This window comes from Porites lutea, chromosome 1 (assembly GCF_958299795.1).
Source record: "Porites lutea chromosome 1, jaPorLute2.1, whole genome shotgun sequence".
NCBI classification, from domain to species: domain Eukaryota; kingdom Metazoa; phylum Cnidaria; class Anthozoa; order Scleractinia; family Poritidae; genus Porites; species Porites lutea.
The window spans coordinates 30,683,730-30,705,274 of record NC_133201.1 but is presented as its reverse complement, the minus strand read 5'-3'; the positions used below and the strand labels follow the sequence as shown (position 1 = coordinate 30,705,274).

General features: G+C 40.1%; 1 protein-coding gene across 1 annotated transcript in view; it reads right to left on the bottom strand.

Annotated features, from left to right (window-relative positions):
* Window positions 1–21,545, bottom strand: part of LOC140948164 (intermembrane lipid transfer protein VPS13D-like) — a 142,362-nt gene that overhangs the window by 83,956 nt on the left and 36,861 nt on the right. Inside the window, exons 8-24 of the mRNA XM_073397390.1 lie at window positions 15,579–15,820; window positions 14,924–15,095; window positions 13,229–13,348; window positions 12,083–12,266; window positions 11,105–11,436; window positions 10,684–10,820; window positions 9,662–9,881; window positions 7,123–7,212; window positions 6,446–6,545; window positions 5,690–5,819; window positions 5,015–5,152; window positions 4,372–4,462; window positions 3,432–3,549; window positions 2,835–2,913; window positions 1,946–2,070; window positions 1,213–1,419; window positions 695–946 (exon numbers count right to left, since the gene is read on the bottom strand). Of these exons, the coding sequence (XP_073253491.1) occupies window positions 695–946; window positions 1,213–1,419; window positions 1,946–2,070; window positions 2,835–2,913; window positions 3,432–3,549; window positions 4,372–4,462; window positions 5,015–5,152; window positions 5,690–5,819; window positions 6,446–6,545; window positions 7,123–7,212; window positions 9,662–9,881; window positions 10,684–10,820; window positions 11,105–11,436; window positions 12,083–12,266; window positions 13,229–13,348; window positions 14,924–15,095; window positions 15,579–15,820 (2,737 nt within the window). The remainder of the gene's footprint in view (window positions 1–694; window positions 947–1,212; window positions 1,420–1,945; window positions 2,071–2,834; window positions 2,914–3,431; window positions 3,550–4,371; window positions 4,463–5,014; window positions 5,153–5,689; window positions 5,820–6,445; window positions 6,546–7,122; window positions 7,213–9,661; window positions 9,882–10,683; window positions 10,821–11,104; window positions 11,437–12,082; window positions 12,267–13,228; window positions 13,349–14,923; window positions 15,096–15,578; window positions 15,821–21,545) is intronic.

The following is a 21,545-nucleotide window of genomic DNA, read 5'->3' as shown; positions in this document are numbered from 1 at the left end:
CGTGTCTCAGTTCGAAACACAACGAGTCCAAAATTGGGTCCTTATGTAACCAGACAGTTTATCTGAAGACAGACTCCAAAACTCTGTATTACAGTATACTGAAATTGAAATATAGTCCTTCTACTTCAAAGCACAACAAGGGCTAAAAAAAGTATGCGTCGTTAAACAACAGCCATAATAACTTCCACAGTAATTACACTAACCGAATATTTCTACAAAAACACATGTTCAGATCGATCGATCGATCTTTTCGTCCTACGGGACGCATGCCATGAATTATTTTGCGTCCTTGGGAATTTTTATGCGTCAGGGACGCAGGACGCAGAGGCAACAAAATCACTGTTTAATACTATATTTAACATTCCAAGACTAATATAAGAGCCTTGTTTCCTGTTCATTATTACCAGTGTAGTGACAAACGTTTACGTTCAAGCTTAAGAATTAAGATAGTAATAAAGTTATTATAATCTATAAGACTCTAAATGCCGACTACTGTCTTTAAATTGAAAATCCTCAAAACTGCTCCAAACATTGTTGACATCGATCATAATTATGCTCAAAATCTGTTGCTCAAAGAATACGCATACCGGTAAACATAAAAGCCTTTCGGCAGCTGCAAACTAAGCGAAGACAAACTTCTTCAAATCAAACGCTGAGAGAACCATTTCAACATGAAATGCATTTTAGGTCTTACCGATGACATTAAGGGCATTAAACTGCAGGTTGACAAGATTCATACCACTTCCATTTACACTTTTCGAGGAAGGACTGTCAGCATCATAGTGCTGGTAGTCAAACGTGATTAGATCTTCCTCCTCCATAACAGCCGTTGTCTCGCTGGTGAAAGACACATCAATTTCCTGTAGCTTTCTTTTGGATCCCGGTCTGACAATATCTGCTACCACAGAAAATGCGCTGCTTACTGTTTCCGTGAAGGACTTTTCACCTTCAAAAGACAAAGATGAACGCACATAAATAGGCTGAGTGGTAAATGGCATCAATTAACTCATAACTCATAACTCATAAGTCAAAGATTAACGTTTAAATAAGCTCAGGATGAACATTCCAGTAAAAAATTCAACATGGCCTTAGTTTGAAAGCTTTTTTGTTCAAAGAACAACTAAAAGAAAGCCCGTTCTGCAGAATAAACGCTAGAGATGAGGAAAAAGCTTTGAGAAGGCCACAAACATCCAGAGGCAACAGGTAACTTACTTGTCGACTGAGAGTGGCTAGCATTGCTTGAAGATGGCACGGGTTGCGGTTTACAAGAAGAAAACAGCAGTTCATACTCAGGCCCAAAATTCTGAATCGCATCGACAAGATGGACTCCATGGACAGCAAAGGATATTGTGGAATCATATGGTCTCTTCATGTAATTTGCTTTTACTCCTAAGACCTGCAGTTCAGCTATCAGGCAGCCTGTTTAGCGAATAGAGGAAGAAGCCAGAAATTATTTCAATTAAAATATTTAGCACAAAGTAGAGACTTTGATTATTTATGATTAGCTATAGACGAGCCATAAACAGGTCAGGCTGTCTAGTGCCACATTAACTTAACCAAAGCTCAAACAAGTTAAAAACGTGAACCTTGCTTAAATTCTTTCCCTCATAACAGCTGCTTTCTAATTTAAGATGATTGCAAATTAAGTGCGAATTACAAAACGTTGAAGCTCACTTCAATCTGAATCAAAGCCTGTGTTCCAGTTTTTTGTTTTTTTTTGTGTGTGTTTTTGTTTTTCTTTTTTCAACCAGGGGTCAGTTTAATAAAACTTTTACAGGTGTCGTTTACAAGTGTAGCCATTGTTTTAGGGTCTGAGAACAATAGCTACACTTGCAAAATTTTATTAAATTGACCCCTTGTTTAATTAAATTTGTATATTTGGTATGAAAGGGGCACAATTCAGCTTCTCAACGACGGTGCTTGTGGTACAACAGTAACACCTCACCCATGCTTTGAACACCAAGAGACACTCTGTCGATAGCGAACTGCACAAACAGCATTCTAGACTCTTCCATGAGTTCTTTTGTTTTGTCCTCTAATGTAATGTCCACAGCAGACTTACGGATACTCCTAAAAGGAAGAAAAAAAACATCCATCACCTTATATTTTACAGAGTGACAATTAGACGATTTGCACATAGCATTCGGCAAAACCTTTTTTTCTCCTTATTTTTTAAAATTACATAGACAGCGGCAGACGCTTCCATCTTCTTCTTTCTAACTCTAAGATTACAAGCGCAGTTGCAAGCAATCACGAACATAAAGGATATTTTTTTCTGGCTTCAAAGGAACATAAGGGCGGTTGTTCCTTTGTCTCAGAAGGATTTCAATGGCCTTGCATTTTACACATTCTCAGTATTTCTTGAACGCCACAAATATTTTTCTCTCTATTTTCTACCTCTAGATATTTCAGCTCTTTTTCACTTTCTCAACGATTTTTGCCAGCAACAAATACTTTTCTCTTTTTCTTCAAAGGCAGTTTACGCTACCTCAATTCGTCAGCTGTTGGCCAATTTTTCCATGTCCCAGAAGTCTTTTGCGAAAGTTAACGAGAAGGAAACTGGTCCGATTTAACTTTTGTAAAGACTTCTAGGACATAAAAACAATTGGCCAAGAGCCGGCCGGCGCGTCTCCAGTAATAATGCCAGAAACAATTGCAGGACGAATTTCGGCTCCAGTTTCCCTCTCGTTTTTAAAGTAGCGAATAAAAGAAGCGATAACGTCCCCAACAGTCCCATAGTGCAATTCGGTACAACACCTACCCAGTCTTAACGCGCCACCTCAAAATGACTTACAAACAAAGGAAAGAAATACTTCACAACGACAACTAATTACCTGATGGGTGATTCCTTGAGCATGTCAGGAACGGTAACACTGCTACTGTAATACAAGTCATCAATGCTGCTGTCTACTCCTTGAAACATTACCCAACAAATAAAAGGAATTTCTTGCAAAAATTACATCAAACGAATCACGATTGTTATCGGGGAGCGTCCATTACGTTCATTACGTCCCGGACGTAATGAAAAACAACCGGAAGTTTGTGTGGGACAGAAGCGTTTCATCAAGGAACGCTTCTGTGCCAAACAACGAATCTAAATGCCTTTGGTTCTACTCCCGCTGTACAAATTACTGGGTAGTCACAGGAATTCGCATCTCGCGAGCACACTTGACAATAATCAAAGCAAGACGCCCTTGTCATACGTGTTTGTGAACTTGACGGTGCACAACGTTCAATAGAATTCCTTTCATATTAATCTTCCTGACCAATAAAAACGTCGCATTAATTTACTTCGTCAATGGATTGTGCACCGTCAGGGAGCTCCAAACATGAACTGCAGATGTTTTCTTTTTATCTTTGATATTTGCCGACTTTCATAATAAGTACCCTCCACTCAAAACTATGTTTTAATAGACTAAAAAAATTCTTACTTTCCACACGGGCTAGAGGGGTTGAGCTAGCAACAGCCCTTTCTCTTGCCACTGATGGTGCTGGAGTGGAGGGTTTAGGTCTACTCAGCTGTTTGACGCACTTTGTCAAAGCTTGAAGCTAACAAAGGAACAGTGGTAACATTAATAATGTTCGCTACAAAGCCATTCATCCTGAACTAAATCAAAATGACCCATTGGAACTGACCAATAGCAAGTATGCATCTACCCTGGGTGCCAGAGGTTTTTCATGCGCGGTTTCCTGTTTCGGTTAAGTCCAAAAAAAATGATCCGCGCGAAAAGCATTGGGCTCTGCGTCCGCCCGTTTGATTGACAGATTAGAGACAAGGTCAAGGTCCATCTAGTAAGGTAAATCAAGGCGCTCTGTGCCAGAGGTTTTATCTCGCGACTTCGCCGCCTGTGTCTTCGGCAGTGGATGTGTCGAAGCTCCTCATCTCACGCAAGGAAAAACCTCTGGTACCCAGGGTAGTAAGTGCCTAGATTTCAATGAAAAATTGATAATGGCTGTGGCGAGGGCAAGGTTAATGGTGATGGCAGTAGCAAAGGTGACGGCTTTGATGATGTTGATGGTTTTGTTTATGGTGAAGGTCGCGACGATGGTCATGGTGATAATGGTCTTAATGGTAATGACGTTGATGATTGTGATGAAAATGATGACGATTGTCACGTCTCGGTGATGTTGAATGTGTCACTAATAATGATAGTGATGGTGACGATAATGATGATGGTGATGATGATGATAATGATGATGATGATGATGACGATGACGAAGGCAACTAGAATAAATGGTAAGGTCACTGGTGACTTTGACGATGGTGGAGGGAGACAAATTCATGGTAATGGGGGTGGCGATGAAGACGTCTAATTAAGCAGTGCACGAATTTGACAAATCAGTAGACAACAGTCCGAAAGAACATCATACCTTGTGTTCATTGATGTGAAGTATCAGATTGGGAAGCTTTGCAAACAGAGTTACTGCAGGATACTGGGGATCAGCTGTGAACAGTAGTCTCCTGTAAAACACGGCCCAAAGGTTTTATGATTTAGTCCACTTTCACATAATTGAAGGCATAATTCTCATGGTAAAATGGCTTATCCTGTCTGCAGTCAATGTCGCAAATACCGCTTATTCTGCTCGAAATGCGTTTCGGATAGCCACATTTCGCTCGAATTGCTCTCTTTACCAGCAAAACGTTTTCCGCAGTTCGTGCGTTGTAAAATTTTACAAAATGAAGGGTAGCCTGACATCAATATTATACAGTCGAAACCGGTTAATTTTTTATAAGGATATAACCTCTTTCTTTAATTGACCTTTCAATTTTCATTACAATTATTCCGCATATCATTAGTGCTGCAGCCCACTTTTTATTGAGTGACTTTATTAAACTACTGCTGGAAGGGAAAGAAAATACCATAAATTGGCATAGGAAGACCGTGAAAGTAGTCTAAGATTCTGAACGCTTGTGTTCTAACATGAAGCCACTTTTGCAAATTATCTATTATAAACGTCAAGCATAAACAAGACCGTCATTTCAGTTCAATCGGGGTGTCTGCGATTTTCTTACCTTTCCAATTGGATAGTTATCGTAAATTTATCCACTACATGAACATCACTTGTCATGAACGGCTTGCTTGCTACTTCTGACCAGTTATCTTTTACGTTACAGACAACCATTTGGATGTCAGAAAGATCTAAAGTATACCTGTGAAGAAGTCAAAACGCACATTGTTGATATTTGCTCTTGATAACTGAACATGTTTAAGCCAACAAGTGGTTTCATTGGCGATTATCCATGATCTGACAGAGACCTGACGGACAGTTGATATCGCTGAATTTGTTTTTCAATGTTTTTTCAAGACATCAGACGAAACAATCTGGGCAAGTGAGGGACTCGAGAAACGAAAAATAGGAAGACGCCGAAACGAAATAACTACAAATCAAATCAATCAAGCATTACGGCTTTTCTGTTATTGTACAGAAAGTAGGTTCAAATAAACTATTCTTGCATTAGTTTCGCCACATATTCACAACGAAATTGATTGTAACGAAAGAAAACAAAACAAGGGCTAACAGCAACAGCTAAGTGCAAAAAACGAACCTCTCTCCTCATTTTAATCTGAACATACATGGAATGTGGAATCTTATCTATTATTTCAGTCTGGAATGTGGACTACATCAGTTCAGTCTCATGTTTTATCTTTGTCCTTCCTTAAAAGCGAGTTAATCATCATCAGCCTACCTCTCATACATTATATCAATCAGTGTCTCTCTGCTCATTTCCTTCACTAAAGCCTCTGTTGACTCTGTGATCGACATGAACTCTTCATCTTCTTCGGGCGGAGTGCTAGGTGGGGTTACAAAAGTGTCATCTGCAAAGTGCATATGAAGTCAATCAATGTAACACTGAACTGCAATCACATGTACCGCCTTCAGAAGAGAAAAACATGTAGCGATTTAAGTTGAAATTCGACATAGCGGAGGCCTTCCATATCCCCCCCCCCCCCAAAAAAAAACATTGGAGTATGACCCCCTGCCTCATTAACAATGATCGCTTTTAGCATCTCTCGTAATCTCGTAATATCTACAATGATTTTCTTGCAATCGTATTGAACAAAAACTCATCAAGCGAGACTAAATCCAACCTAGGAAGTCACTGTAATCCCGCATTTGATTAGACAACTTTCAATCCAATTTCAAGTCAAAAACGGTCACAAAGGTTATAGCCCGAGGCGAGTCAATGGCAATTTCCATCCTTTAAAATTGACGCGTTTCAAATAGAAACGCAAAACTTTAGCAGCAGAATTGATTCTTTTTTCCGGGATCATTATGTGTTTCTGAGAAACTGCCCATCTACCCCTCCCCTAAGCCCATATTTTTTCCCTAAGTGAGAAGTAAGGGTTAGTGTTGGCTTAGGGGAGAGGTAGGTGGGCAGTTTCCCAGAAACCTATGTAATTAATAACCACCCCTTGCCAAACGGACGCAAAAACTTTGTTACCTTCCATGTCTGCTCTCGAGTCTTGTCCTCTAGACACTGTCTTCTTTCGATTAAGTGCTTGAGTATTTGCAAAGCTCAAGTGACCAAAGTCAATAACAACCTATCAAAAAATATTAAAAATGAACAGACACAGACAAAATGGTCAGTTAGAGAGTTCTCGGAGAAGGGGGTTGACTTGAGAAATGGTCAATATATGGTCTCAAATTTTACGCCAGCAACGGTTGAAACGACAAGCTTATAATACAAGAACTATCAGAATATCAGACAGCATGTAGAAGAACCGTTTGTTTCGATTTTTGTTTCGTTTTGTTATGTTTTGTTTTTTGCTCGTTGTTTGTTTGTTTTGTTTTGTTTTTTTATTTGTGTTTCAGGAATTTACAAATCCAAATTTCTAATCTGTATCAGGGTAAAAAGGAAAGAGCTTCTTGTGAAAGTACTGCGAAGAGGTTTCATTTGAATATTAATACCACAGGAATTAACCTACAGTCTCCGGAAAAATTATGTTAGGACCTGTTTATACACCATAGTAAATAGTTCAAATGGAATGTACCAAGACCACCTGTGTTTGTATGAAGACAATAGCATTAACTTCGAGTCATCCACCGACCTCTTAGTGTACATTCAGTATCAATATTGAACTTATCAAACGATTACATTGGGAAGAGATGCTGACATACCACTGACGACTTCCTGTCTTGAAAACTTTCTGGAACTAGAAATCTTGGGGCAGAAATATCCAACTGAATGTCCCATCTCTTTGATTGACCCTATGAACAGCAGCGAAATTCATCCTTAGATCCAACTATATTTCATACTATACGATCCTTTCTAGTTAACAAATACACAACAATTTTCTATGGTTTTTACTTTCTCATACATCAAAGCTCTTGACCAATCAGAGCGCGAGAAGTCGCTCAGTTAATGTAAAACATACGTCATACCCAAAATAGGATATGATCTTCCGGGTGAGTGTAGTTTAATATTCAGACTGCTGTTAACAATGACCGACTGACGTTTAGAAAACCTGTGCGATAGTCACAGTCAGAGTCAAAGTGGGTCGTATCACGTTAATTGACGGTATTAAACTCTTGTTATTGTTCTGATTGGTCAATGAATTCACGACATTATTTTTCGTCTGTCAGTTAAGCGGTAATGTTATTGGCTATGACGATTGGGCGGGCGTTTAGATCCGTCTTACGTAACAGTTTAAGAGCCAGTTAGTGTTAGTCAAATTGTCGGTTGTCTAGCCATTCTATCGTTGTGAGTTTTGTCTTAAGTCCTTTGTACGGTGCAGTTACACATGCACAATAACGATCACCAAAAATAAGCAAACTGTAATAGGCTATTTATATAACGCCTCTCTCTTTAAAAGGAGCGGAACTGTAATTTTATAATAAGGAACTTAACCAGTAGCCTCCCCGCAGACGTCCTTTGGGGTTCGTTTGTCACGCATTCATTTCTCCCCCACGGGCGTCTGCTAAACACAGCTGACATTTACGTTCACCAATCACAGGCCGTTTACGGATTTTAGTAAAACGTAACCCGAGCCGCTTCTTAGATTCGCGCGATCAGTGAGGCTTTTGATCGAGTGTGCGAGAAATTTGTAATTAATAAAGAGTTAAACAAGTATCAGAGAGAAGCTAACCTGCAAATTTTATAGCGAAGACTAATGAGTTCATAAATTTGCCGACGGGATTTGGCAAATCCCTTATCTATCGAGCTTTGCTGCTTGTTTGCGACACAGTGCGTGGAACTACTGGACATTATTGTTGTTGTTGTTTCTCCCCTGGTAAATCTTGACAGATCAATCTACAAAGCTGGAAAATATTGGTATTCCTGCTGTAACGCTCAGTGATATTAGCAAAGAGAATATGAGGGTTGTCGAGAGAGGGATTTTCTCTGTTGTTTACGGAAGCCCAGAAGCTTGGTTGAAGATCGATCGGTGGAGGAAATGTTAGCGAGTGACTTGTACAGTTAGTATGTGGTCCTTGGTCGGCGAGCATGATTAAATATTTCGTCGAGAAATAAAATACATTGAACAATGAACGGTTCAATGATTTATTGATTATAGGCATTCTTTTTTTCTTTGAAGGAGCGAGATTGAAGTTTGTTGACGGGGTTGACAGGTAGGTTAATTTGTCGTTCTAGCTTGAAGTTTGGACTTCGGCGGCACCGTGGTCATGTTTACTTAGCTTGTGAATAAATAAAACGTAACGGGAAGACGTGCCTTTTTGCAGAACAAGTTTTCAGATAAACCTTTTTCTGCCGTTGGAAGCCTTCGAATTTTTTGTTTTACCGACTCTTGAAAAAATATAACCAAATTTCGCGTACTGGTCCTTGGTCCGCGACCCATGACCTTGGTGGAATTACATTCACAAAAGAGGAAACGGCCTTTGTTTTCGAAGAATGCTTTGAATATCTTCCCTATACACGTTTACAAGTTCTCTTTTCTTAATACTTCGAATATATACAGAGTTTATTCGACCGCACTGAAAACCACTCCGCGCTCGTGTGGGAGACTGTTGTCTGAAGTGTTTCAAAGAAAAGCAGATTATTTTATAGTCACAACTTCCGAAAAAACTATATAACTGACTGCAGCTTTATTGCATCGTTTCTGTGATTTTTTCAAAACGTTTGAGTCGTCTCAGGTAGAAGATAGCGGTGGAAATAAATAATTCACTTAAGAATGCAAAGACACATCAACGTCCAGAGCACGTTTGATGAGCCTTGCGATGTCGACTGCGCTCAGTTTCTAAACACACGAACTTGATCCTTTCCTAAATTACAGCTGCAAAGAAAACAAAAATATTCGCTTCTTATAACTTTCTTCGGAGTCTCATCCATGCATAGGCATGGAATAAATATTCCTCTAAAAAAGCGAGAAATAATTCGTAGGTGCCGTTTCGCCTATATCACAGCGCGTGATTGGCTGATCGTGACACAATAACTAACCGCTCATTGGCTAATCCAAACAATCCAGAACGTAAATGTCGGCTGTGTTTAGCAGACGTCCGTGGGGGAGAAATGAATGCGTGTAAAACGACCCCCAAAGGACGTCTGCGGGGAGGCTACTTAACCAGCGTTTGCGCTAGATACCTTCGTACGGCAATTAACGTAACGTTTCGGCCGAAATTTTGTCTGTTGACTTCTAAGGAGGAGGCGCTGTGCATCTAAAACGATAATCCCAAGCATCTCCTAATCAGACCCACAACTCACCACTTCTGACCCTGCCATCATAGCATCAAGTGTTTGGACAAGTTCAGCTCTTGTCTGGTTCTTTAGTTCCTCGTATCTAACCCGTGCCACTTCACGGAGCTGCCGTTCAATATGAAGAGCTTGAGTTCCTTCCAATGATGTGTGGGAGAAAAACTCGGAGATGTGATCCAACACTAGAGGGTTGTAGACGACATCCAGTGGCTGAGTCGTCACTGACAACCTGGATGTCGTGGATGAGCGACATACAAGATAGTTAAAGTTACATAACAAGCAAAAGCAAGAATGTTGCCACAAGTCTACAGAACGGACGGTACGTACGGCGTTCTATCGCCTTTCGCAAAGGGCGGGAAGTTGTGGGTTTCGCTTCCTTCCACTCCTTCCTGGAAATCTCTGTTTTGTTGTATGCTGGGTACGAATGTTTATTGGTTTGTTTGCTTGTTGGTTTGTTTTTAGAAGACGACAAAAAAAAAAAAACGACAAACAAACAAACAAACAACACAATCATGTTTACAGTTGAGTCAAATTATTAACATTTATACTTCCCTCCAACGCTGAGGGAAGTAAATAAAACAAAAGAAATGAAGTATATTCCCTGAATTTCAATGGAATTTGTTTAATTTGTTCTATTCCCATCAGCCTCGTAGCTATGTGCGAATTTAAACAATAAGAAATTAGTCTATCGTCATGAGGTTTTAGACGGGATTTAAAGCCGAACTTCTGTTCTTGCTTTTAAGCGGCTTAAAAAGGTTAACACGTAACGATGTTTCTACTTTCAGGAAAAGTCACTTCAAATTTCTCATGTACAGTCAACTGTCTATATAGCGGACACTCCAGGGACCTCGAGTTAGTTTCCTGATTAGCGAGAGTCAGAAAATTACCTCAGTCCGTAGTTTACCTCAGTCAAATTTCTGTAGTTTATTTTTTCCCGGGATTCAACTGTTGTCCGTATTATCGAGGTGTCCGTTATAGCGGGGTATCCGCATTGCGAGAGTTGATCATATAACGTTTCCTTATCAACTAACCTGTACGCAACTTTGCTTGTTGGTGACAGAGACTCAAACTTCATTTCAAACACTGGTTCACTAGCTGCAGACATAACCATAGCTCCAGTTGTGGCTTTTGACAGTGTTCCCTGTTGCTTCTTAGCAAGCGAAGCTTTCTGCAAGGTAAAATTTTAAAAAAGAAATCTTCTTGAATTCCAATAACTTTTGTCACATAAATGGCCCATTAAATTACATGCCCTTATCGCCACTTTAAAAACGAGAGGAAAGCTGGGCTCAGTTAGCTATCGCAAAGACTTGTGGGATTGTTACTTGGAACGCGCAATGCAGCTATTGGCAAATTTGTTTGCCCTATCGCAGAAGTCTTTGCGAAAGATAGCTCAGCCCAGTTCCCTTCTCGTTTCTAAAGTGGCGAATTGACTTAAAAGGAAAATTTACTAACCTTACTCTCCCGACCCTGGGGAGAAACTAAAGATGGAAACAAAGTTCCTGGTGTCAGTTTATCGTGAACAAACAATGCTCCCAAACTCATGTTAAATTCCCAGGTGCTTGAGCGAGGCCGCATCTCGGAATCCCACCTCAAATCAGAAAACTCGGCTTCAACTACAGGCAACGCTATCGTCTGTGAGGAGCTATTTGATTGCTTTGTGTTGATCAGTTTAAAAGAGCCTGCATCAAGTTTGAAGTTCAGGTGGGCGAAGACCTGGTCTCGGTTAAAGATTGACTCGTTGAGATGCTGGTTGTTCATGAGCTCGTCAAGGAACTCTTCTTCCTCTGCAAGAAGGCGATAAAGAAAGTCCGACATAATGAGAGATTTTTCATTGCCATGCGATAGAGTCAAACTTAAAAGAAGATCAGTGGCCCTAATAAATGCAGAATGTAACGGCCCTTTGGAAAGGAACGATACTCCCGATGGTAAAGAACCCAAAATTGCTTACTTGACGTCCTCTGCAAGGCGATAAAGAAAATCCGACATAATGATAGATTTTTCATTCTCAAGCAAGAGCGTCAAAGTTAAACAAAGATCAGGGGCCCTAATAAATAAAGAACGTAACGAACCTCTGCAAAGCAACGATATTCCCGATGGTAAAGAACCCAAAATTGATTTTTTTCCTGTCTTAACACTGGTGGTTTTTTTTCATATAGTTGTGCTGTCTCAAAACTCAAAAGGTTTCGTCTCAGAATAGTAAACTTAAGCAAAGACGTTTTCGAACGACGCACGTCAACTGCAAATGAAGTTTTCGCATTCTTGAGAAATGGTTTTGCCCAATGTTTAAGGCAAGGCGTATCTATTTGACCAAAGACACTTAACAATACAAATTTGGACTGACATGTCATGGCAAACCTACAGGGAAAACGTCTAACTTCTGGTTGATCTGCGCCGCTCAAACGTACTTGCTTAAACTCCCTAATGACTGACCTTTCGTAGTGGGTGGTTCTGCCATGAACTCTGGAGCTGCTGAATCCTTGCCTTGTGTTTTGTCAGCAGCTCCATCTGGAGTGTCTGTTCCACTGTACCAACCAGTTACCCAGCTCTGCCAGCCCCCACCCCCACCACCCCCACCACCCCCACCAGCACCTCCACTGCCAGCTTTCTCCAGTTCCTCTTTTACTGACTCTGGGGACTGATCTTTACTTTCAGGCTGGGAGCGCTGAAGAAAGAGTCATTGATTAGAGCGATTTCTTGTGTAACCTTAGATTGAAAACGCGAGAACAAAACAGAAGCAACAAACAGACGGAAATACAGCGATTTGATTGGTTTATCCAACGGATACAAACGCCCGTGGCTTTTGGTTGGTTAAGCGAACGCTCCGTTGAAAAAACGTCATGCCCGAGAACTTTCTTGAAATCAATCGATACTTCGCTTTGATATCATACACGTACTGCAAAACGTTTGGCCAATCGAACAATGCCTTCTCCACAGGGTTTCGTTTGGCGGGAAAACGAAGAGTCCATGTTTTGAACTTTTCATCCATTGGCTGATAAAGCAAATAACGAACACTTTAAAAAATTGCTCTAAAAGTTCGAATTGTGAAGGATTGACCATCCAATTTAGCATGCTTAAATTAAATTCAAGTTGTAGGTTTACTATCTCAGTGGTTAAGATAGGATGAACGGATGCCATTTAACTAAAAGGGCATCGCTAAGGATAACGACCAAGTTGCCTCGAGAAAACCTGAAAGAGAGCTAACTGTTATCAAAATTAAATCATGAACCCCATGCAGTGGAGTCTCAATGCCACTAATCCTTGAGGAAGAATCGCGATCTAAGGGGGTGCCAGGATCGGGGGAATTTACGGTTAATAGTAAAGAGTTACGTTTTCTCTCCAAGCGGCTAATTTCTCTTCGTTACGTTTAACAGACATATGAAGAAGGAAAATCAATTGTTTTGAAAAAGTTCAGAAAAAAGAACACGTAAACAATCTCTAGTGGTGACACTCCTAATGCCTATTTCAAGGCAACTGAACATTTAAATTAAAGCCAGGCTCTGCTTTGTTGGCTTCATTTACTTTTCCAGTGTGATTAAAGTGCTCTAAATCTAAATCCAAACCTAAATAAGAATTAACGATCGTTTTACACCATAATCCTACCTGATTGATTCCACTCTCTGCCTTTGATTGTGCAATAGTTCTCAAAACCACCAGCTCCTCAAATGTCAGCGCTTCTTCAATTTGGGCTTGGTCTTCCTGTGTATAGAGTTAAATTAACATTTAGGGAAGGGTGGGAAAAAGATTACCACAGTCAAGGTTCGTATTGCGGACACACTTATAATACTGTTGTGGAGTATTTTGAAAATTATTTTTAAGACAGACCTATCGTATCTTTTAAGTTTAGTTTTTGTTTCATTAAATCTTGTTTTTGTCCACGTACTGTTTTCCTGTTTTGATCTTTTGTTTTTACTTGTACTTGAAGTTATGCTTAGCTCGCGAATTTACTTGTTGCCATATTAGGAATGTTATTCGCTTTGCATTGTCAGATTTTACAGGTGGTCGTGTTTGTGGTGTTGGGGCTGACCTTCGTTCGTTGGTACTTATCAGTTGCGGCTGTGCGTAGGCTAGTCTATTCCCTAACAATAGCAAACCTGCTGCAGTGCTAGCGATACGATATACAATAGAAACTCTACCGGTCAGCTAACCCAAACATGTCCAGCTCTTGCTATTAAAACTACTATACTTGAACTGGTAGGAGAAGTAGAAAAGAATTAGAAGAGTAGGAAGATTAAGATTGTTAGCAGAAGTCAAAGAAGAATAAAGGCCAAGATGTAAATCAGATTCCTGGTACCTCATCGTGGAGCGAGCGAGTTGCTCGAACACACCCCAAAATACGGACAACAGCCAGATGCCCAGAAAATAAAATGAGTTACAAAAGTTCGAATGAAGCACACTCCCGTTACTACCGGTTCACGCTACTAGCAAGGACGGTAACACTCTGTCGGAAGGGTATCCCGAAGGTGTCCCAAGGGTTTCCACAATATCGGGAGTTGCCTCTTATTAGAAAAGTCGAAACGTTGCATTTCACATGTGCCGAGTCTATTGCAAGGGGACGAAAACGATAGCTTTTCCTCATAGAATGTTTAAGTGTAACGTCATAAAAATTAACCTTGTGAAATTGTGAGATCTTTCGGGATTTTCTAAAAGAACAGTAGGCCTACTTGCCAAAAATTAGCCTGCGAACGGCAGACGTTTCTCCTCGCTCATCGTCCCTCAGCGGCGATGAGCGAGAAGAAACGTCTGCTGTTCACAGGCCAGCCAAATATTAGCATTTTGGGGCAATTACCTCTGAGATATTAGTCCAGTTATGCTCAAATGTTACCATAAAAATCCTTCTAAATTTGACTCAGGTCATAAAGTTAAGAACCGAGTCAAGAACCGAGGATTTGAGGACGAGAACGAGTACGAGTACCAAATTAAACTTAACGTTTTTGCTCGTGTTCTAGAAAAGAGACACCCCGGAAAGCTTCATTTTACTTTTTTTCCCCCAAGAAAGTTAGGATGGTTATTTATGCCGAAAGAGATTAAGCCCACTCCCTATAGCACAATAATAAAACTTCTTACATTTGATATCTTGTTTTCGCCACTATGACATTCACGCTAAAACTCGTAGTAGAATTTCGACAGCTATCACGTTTTCCCGCCAAAACGACGCTGGTTCAAGGGCGAGCACAGTTAGTATTGAGAAAATCTCGTACTCGTAGTCGTCTCCGTCTCAGATCTAAAGCTCTCTACTATCTAATTTATAGCCGAATAAAGTGTCTGAGTTACCTTAAGAGCAGGCTCCACTGTGGTGGCAGATACAAGGTGCTTAGTGTATATGTTTACGTATTTGACCATGTCATGAGCTCGCTTAACAGCAAACGTCCAAGTTTGACGCATATTTCTTTCCTTTATAGAATGCAGAATGCTGTTTACCGAGAACTGCCACCATTCTCTTGCACTGAAATACAAATAGTAAATTAAATAGCAACAATTAGTACAGGGATATATGACCATAGCTAAACATGACATGCCTCATATTTTCAGAGCTACATGTAACATTATCAGACGTGGCGACAAAGTATCTTTCACACAAGAATATTTTATATTTAAGTTCCTGTCAAAAGAAACTTTGTAATACCGTGGCTACAAAACCTCGCAACGATTTCAGACAACCAAGTACCTCCCGTGCATTTCCCGCGCTTAGTGTCAGCTGAACAGGTTTGCTTCGAGATCTGATTGGTTCATCTGAATTTCGCCCGTTTTGTGACTGGCCACTTTAAGCTTGGTCAATAACAATAGCAACACACTGACGTAACCCACTGACCCAAGCGCATTTCACTCGATAAACATTTAAATAACATAAACACTGTTGTAAGCAGCGAATATCGCTATACTTTAAGGGCCGCTCCATAATCAAAAGGAATAAAACTGCTTTTCTCACTTGTTCTTGATGGGGCATTTTGGTCTCCATTTAAGGTATCGGCATTGCCTGAAATGCCTTTCAAAGCCTTCTAACAGGGTTATCAGCATCTTGTATTGTGTTTCCTCTAAGGACAATGGAATCTTTTCCACGTGAACATCGACCACAAAACGTGGCATTTGCCGAGAACGTAGTGGCAGAGCACTGGCATTCCTTTTCATCTTTGCTTGTGCACTGGTAGGTTCCAGGATATAATGATGTTTCTGAAAAAATAAAATAACAGTGACAAGTTAACATAAGGCACTATAATACACACCAGAAATGTCTAATACGAGACCAGTTTATAATCAGCTGGAGAGTGGAAAAAGATTGCATTTAGGCGTTACTAACGAGTCAACGTGAATGCGTGACCAAAAGCGTCCGATTAGTTTTGCCGCGGAAAACTAGTGGACAGTGGTTCCCCGATTCGCCTAGAGCCAAAATCAGGCGTCTGATGACTTAAATTTTTTTTAAAAAGTTATCAGTAATATGCACAGATAGTAGTTTAGGAAAATTCATTACCTGACGAGGGAATTCAACGCGAAAAACGATTTCGCGATTGGTGCGACTTCGGTTTTCAAGTGCAATTTAACGTGGAATTCACGAGTCAGGTAATGGATTTTCCTTGAATCTCATAACTGAATAAAAATCATAAAAAAAAGAAAACAGCAATAATATTGTTTTTTATCCTGAGCGCACTCTCCAGAAAGCCATTTCAAAGTTAACTGTCAGAAATGTCATTGCGTTAGAGAATAGGAAGCAAGGTCAGTCGTACACGTTTGAACCTTCGACAACTGTTTTTGTACCTTGTGCTTGTTTTTGCATTTGTTTTCAAACTTTTTTTACATGTAAACAAGGTATTCCACTGAATTTACAAGCCGTTTATCTATAATATTTTCTTTCAAATTGGTCATTTGCTGGAGAAAGAAATTAATTTACACCTTTTACTTCTTCGGCGGCCAAACTGAAAGAAATGAAGTGTCCAAGCGAAAGCACTGAAAGTTTAACGTTGCGATTATTATAAGGTAAGTACCTTGTGATGTTTTAGAAATGCTGTTCAAGTTCAGCTCTGTTTTGTACTTTTCTAAGTACCACGATTCAGGACGATTGCAGGCGCCGTACTCTTTTTGGTTTTTTCAGGCGCCATGTCGTCTTTGAAGTTATTTATTTCTTCTTCTGTATATGTGACAATCGATCCTCGCACTTCCTCTGTTGTCGCTTCTCCGTTTTCTTTGGTTAAACTTTGGTTTGCCATTTTCTGGGCCGTGTTCACAGGATTTTCTTGTTTTCTCGTTGTCGCGAGCGAAAGAGGTTTTTTGGGCCTCTCGAAAAATTTGTAATTCAGTTCGAAACAAGGAAGAACCTCCGGGTCACTTTTGCAAAAAATGCTTTTGCTTGTTTTTAACTCTTCAAAAGGTGACAATGGTTTTGAAATCATTTTAAAATGACATAATAGAAAACCTTTTTTGTAGTTGTGTTAGAATTTGACGATAGTTGTGACGTAGATGCGAAACAATATCACTTAACCTCGTTTTCATCTCGCAATTCCACACTAAATACCTCGCTTCGTTAACCAATCAGAATGCAAGATTTTACTCAATTATGCGATTCTACAACAAATACATATGTGTAGGTCATTTAATTATTCATGTGCATGGGTGACAAAAAACATTCGTTTGTCAAGATAAACAAGAAAAGACATAGCCTGCGTAGCATGGCGGTTTTGGTTGGGCGCGCTAAGTAATAAAGACGGGCGAGGGCAGAGAAACCACGAGGAGATTGGGGCGGGAGCAACTTGAAAAACCGCCTGCATGGACGGGGGGCTTTTTTGAGTCGGTCCGTACGCCAGCGTACGGATCGTTCCTAGTGGTTCAGAATGTTCGCCCGTTAATCAAATATTTTGGTAATCTCCCATGGGAGAGTTTCGAGGGACAAATCATCTCCGCAAAACAATATCAAAATATCAAAGAAGCGTTGACTGAAGCATCGTCGATCTTGAACTGACTTGACGGGAAAACAGGGCAATTGTATTGAAGCCAAAACAGGAAATGGCCATTTACAGTCTTCCTCAAAGGAGAGATGTCATGGAAAGTTTGTCAACAAGTTTTGGCAAGAGCATGATCTTTACTGTCTTTGCTATGGCTAAAGAAGAAACATCCTCATCGAAAACCTGTATGATCACAATTTCCCCTCTAAAAAGTACCGTCGACCACCAGATATTTGAAATGTTGTCGCTGAGCTGTACAGCAATGTAAATTTCAGTGCTTCGAGAAAGTCGACCTCAATTTTCTCTATTACACTGTACTCGGTGTTAGAGAATAACGCACTCCAGTTACTGCATCGAACGGTGTCCGCGATTGTGATACAGTAGAAAAAAGACGCGCAGCGTAGTTCTCCATACTTGGTGAAGTTTAAGTTTAAGCTACAAATCAAATCTGAAGATCAAGTTATACGTAAAAATACAACATCCTGCAAACAACACTTAAAACGCCGGGCCCAGCGTCAAAACATTTACGGACAAAGAAACTACAAACCAAGGCTCCTTGGTTTGTAGTTATCCAGATCCAGGCATTTTAGTCGGAAAAGACCAAAGAAGCTAAAATATTTATTTAGCAGTAATAAGAAGCTTTAAAGAAATTAGCACTTAACAACTGCATCTGAGATCAACAAATTCTAATTAGCAACACGTACAGAAGCATTAACCACAGGAAATAATTAGTTAATATGGGTGAAACAAACCAACTTCATGACCTCTAAATAAATGTAAGACTTAGTGCAGCAAACATAAGATCTATTCATTCAAGTTTAGAACGCAAAGAAAAAACCTGTGTTTGTTCAAGTAAACTACAATTCCGGCCAAGGTCACGTTTTACATTATATCACGAGCTTTTATGTCGTGTTTAGGCTGTCAACACTTTATGGATGGATAACAGGATGTCAAAATGAGTTGAAGGGGGCGGCAGTTGAAAAGGCCACCAATCCGGGCAGGCGGTCGGTCGAGTACAATGTCTAGGGTCATGACAGCGAGTACGTTTTCACACATTGATTTGCTGACTCAGCTGAATTTGTTTCTATTTTAGACTATGACCTCATTCTTTTGAATAGAACAGGTATTAAAGGAGGTTAACTACTATGAAAATTTCATTGAGATAGTTATCCTGTAGCGTTAACATCAATCATGTCAAAGGTAACATATCCTAGACCATGCCCTCAGTGTGGGAAGGTACTCAATAATAGATTTAGCTATTGTAGACATAAAGCTCACTATGGGAAGACTACTCCCAAGGTGCAATGTCTTTATTGTGAGAAATCGTTTGGAAGATTGGACAATTGCAAGCGTCACATGAAAAATGTTCACTCCGAAGGAGCAAGCGGAAAGCTGAAGAAGGTATTGCAGAAGACGAATTGTATTGTTTTGGGTTTTATTTCGAAGCAGTAATCCGAAAAGCACGGAAGCTAACCCATGACATTGCTTTTTTTTTTTTCTTTAGATGCTGAACTGTTCCGGTTGGTATTACTACATTCAGACAAAGTTACTAATTATGCCAACGATGAAAGTCAGCAGGGTGGCGCTGTGAGTACTCGAAGTATGAAAAAAGATCCCGAGAGTGTAAAGGAGGACCTAAAGCCTATGAAAGACGAAACACGGGCAGTTAAAAGAAAATTAGAAGACGACATAGACATGTCTCACCAGTTGGATGATGACAGTGACGACTTTTTGGTAGAGAGAGCCAATCGTTTAGAGCTGTCTGAGAATCCTTTGTTCAAAGCCAATCTTACGTTTCTACCATACAAACGGCAGGGTTTGAGGGGTGCAGTCAAGAAAGAACAATTTTCCGTCACGTTTGATCAGTTACGTAAACCCACAGAAGAGGAATCATTGGGAGAGGGTTTGTCAGAGTCCCTGTTTGAAGCGGTAAGGGACACGATCCTAAAAGAAAACCTGCAGGATTCAACAAAAGTTCATCTGACTTTAACCTCAAAGGAACATTCGAACGGCACTGTAAATTCGGGATATTTATCCCACGTAAAATATGGCATCCCAGTCCAAGAGTTTGTGAAACGTGGGGATTATGTACATGCTATGTTCCAGTCACTGGCAGGAAAAATGAATAGTGCTCAAAATATGAATCCAGCCATTGGGTTCAATGCCACTCTCACATTTATCACCTACCCTGACAAAGGTGGCAAAGGTACAGCTTCTAAAAATCCAAACAGATTACCCTTTGATTTGATGCACCAAAAGAAAGACTGTATGATCAAGATCAAAAACACAGATGACTTATGTTGTGCCGGTGCAATCGTAACGATGAAAGAGTACGTGGATGGCGATCCTGACAAGCAATATGATAATCTACGAAGAGGTAGACCTATTCAGGAACGCCTAGCCAAGCAGCTTCAACAAGACGCGGGTGTACCAGAAGACCCCTGTGGTTATGAGGAACTAGAAAAATTTCAAGCGTTTCTAGGACCCCAAGGCTACAAAATCATCGTGGTAGATTACGTCTCTTGTGCCTGTATTTTTCAAGGCAAAGTGGATCAGTACAGCAAAGTCATTTATTTGCTTAAGGTGATTCCATGGTAAAAGAACCTAACATAAATTTTAGCTAAAACTTGGTACACTGATGTAACAAGTCAAGAAGATGATAAAAAAGTAATAAAAAGTGGGGGTCACCGTGCTCGTTTTGACGTCACAATGCTGACAAATACGGCTATTTAGGACACTTTTACAAAAACAGCGGGCAGCGCAAAACTAGACAAAAGGAAGAGATGTTTTCGATGATTCATGTGACATCACACAGAATTTGACTTTAATGTATTGTTTATCCACTTACGTACCAGAAAAATGCCTTTTAATGTCCTTGTTTTTACTTTACGCTCCAAAGTAGAATTAAATTGGACGCGCGCTTTTCGACCCGTGATGGCTCAATCCGTACAATTTAGTAAAATTGCCAAAAAACTGAACATAGAATTGTGCCAATTTTTTTCTCATCGAAAGGAAGCACTGTCCTTATTAAAATCATGAAATAAAAAATGGGGGTCACCGTACTCGTTTTTGCGGTAGAGCTGCAGAAAGTGCGCACCAGACGCATTTTCTCCGATTTTTGAGAGAGGACTGGGGCGAGTTTCAAAATAGAATGTATGTGAAAGGGGGAAGAAAGTATTAAAAAATCCGTTTTTACAGAATTTACATCGAGATATCACATTTACGACACAATGTGATAAAGAAAGTGTTTAAATGAAAATCAAAGTGAGTAAGCACAAGTTAAACATCCACTATCGAGGTTCTCCGAGATGAGGTCGAACTCAGCAACACGCGTACTGCTTACGTTATGCACATTCCCAACACACTGAGTCTCACCTCGGCAAGAAACAACAGCAAGCAAAAATTTCAATAGCGTTTCTCTTCAGTCAACTTGATTTTAATAATATTACTTCACACGCTCTTTTTTACGGCGGCCATCCTGTTATGCGCAGTAAGAGATGCGCAGTGCAAAACTAGGGAATCACCTTAAACACGAGAATCACTACAATGGTTTAAGAAGCATTATTGCTTTTTTGAATCGGTTGTACTTTTGCCCTGATTTCTGTAGAGGGTACGATGTAGACGACGCAGCCCACCATTCTTGTATGGGCCGTAACTGCGCAAGTGGTCAGCGAACACGTTCTCAGAAAAATAAAGGGGTTTGCCTAGATTTTTCCCCAGGCAAGAAACGTACAATTCACTGCAATGACTGTCAGCGTGATTTCTATGGTCCAGATTGTTTCAAAGCTCATAAAGAACCAAAAGGCATGAAAAAAGTCAGTCTTTGTCAGTAACTCAAAAAGTGTTTAAAATGCTGTAAAGGTTATAAAGTCAATCCAAACCAGCCACACAAATGCTACCATGACACTTGCCGTTACTGCCATGAATTTGTTGAAATGTACAATCACAAATGTTACATCCAA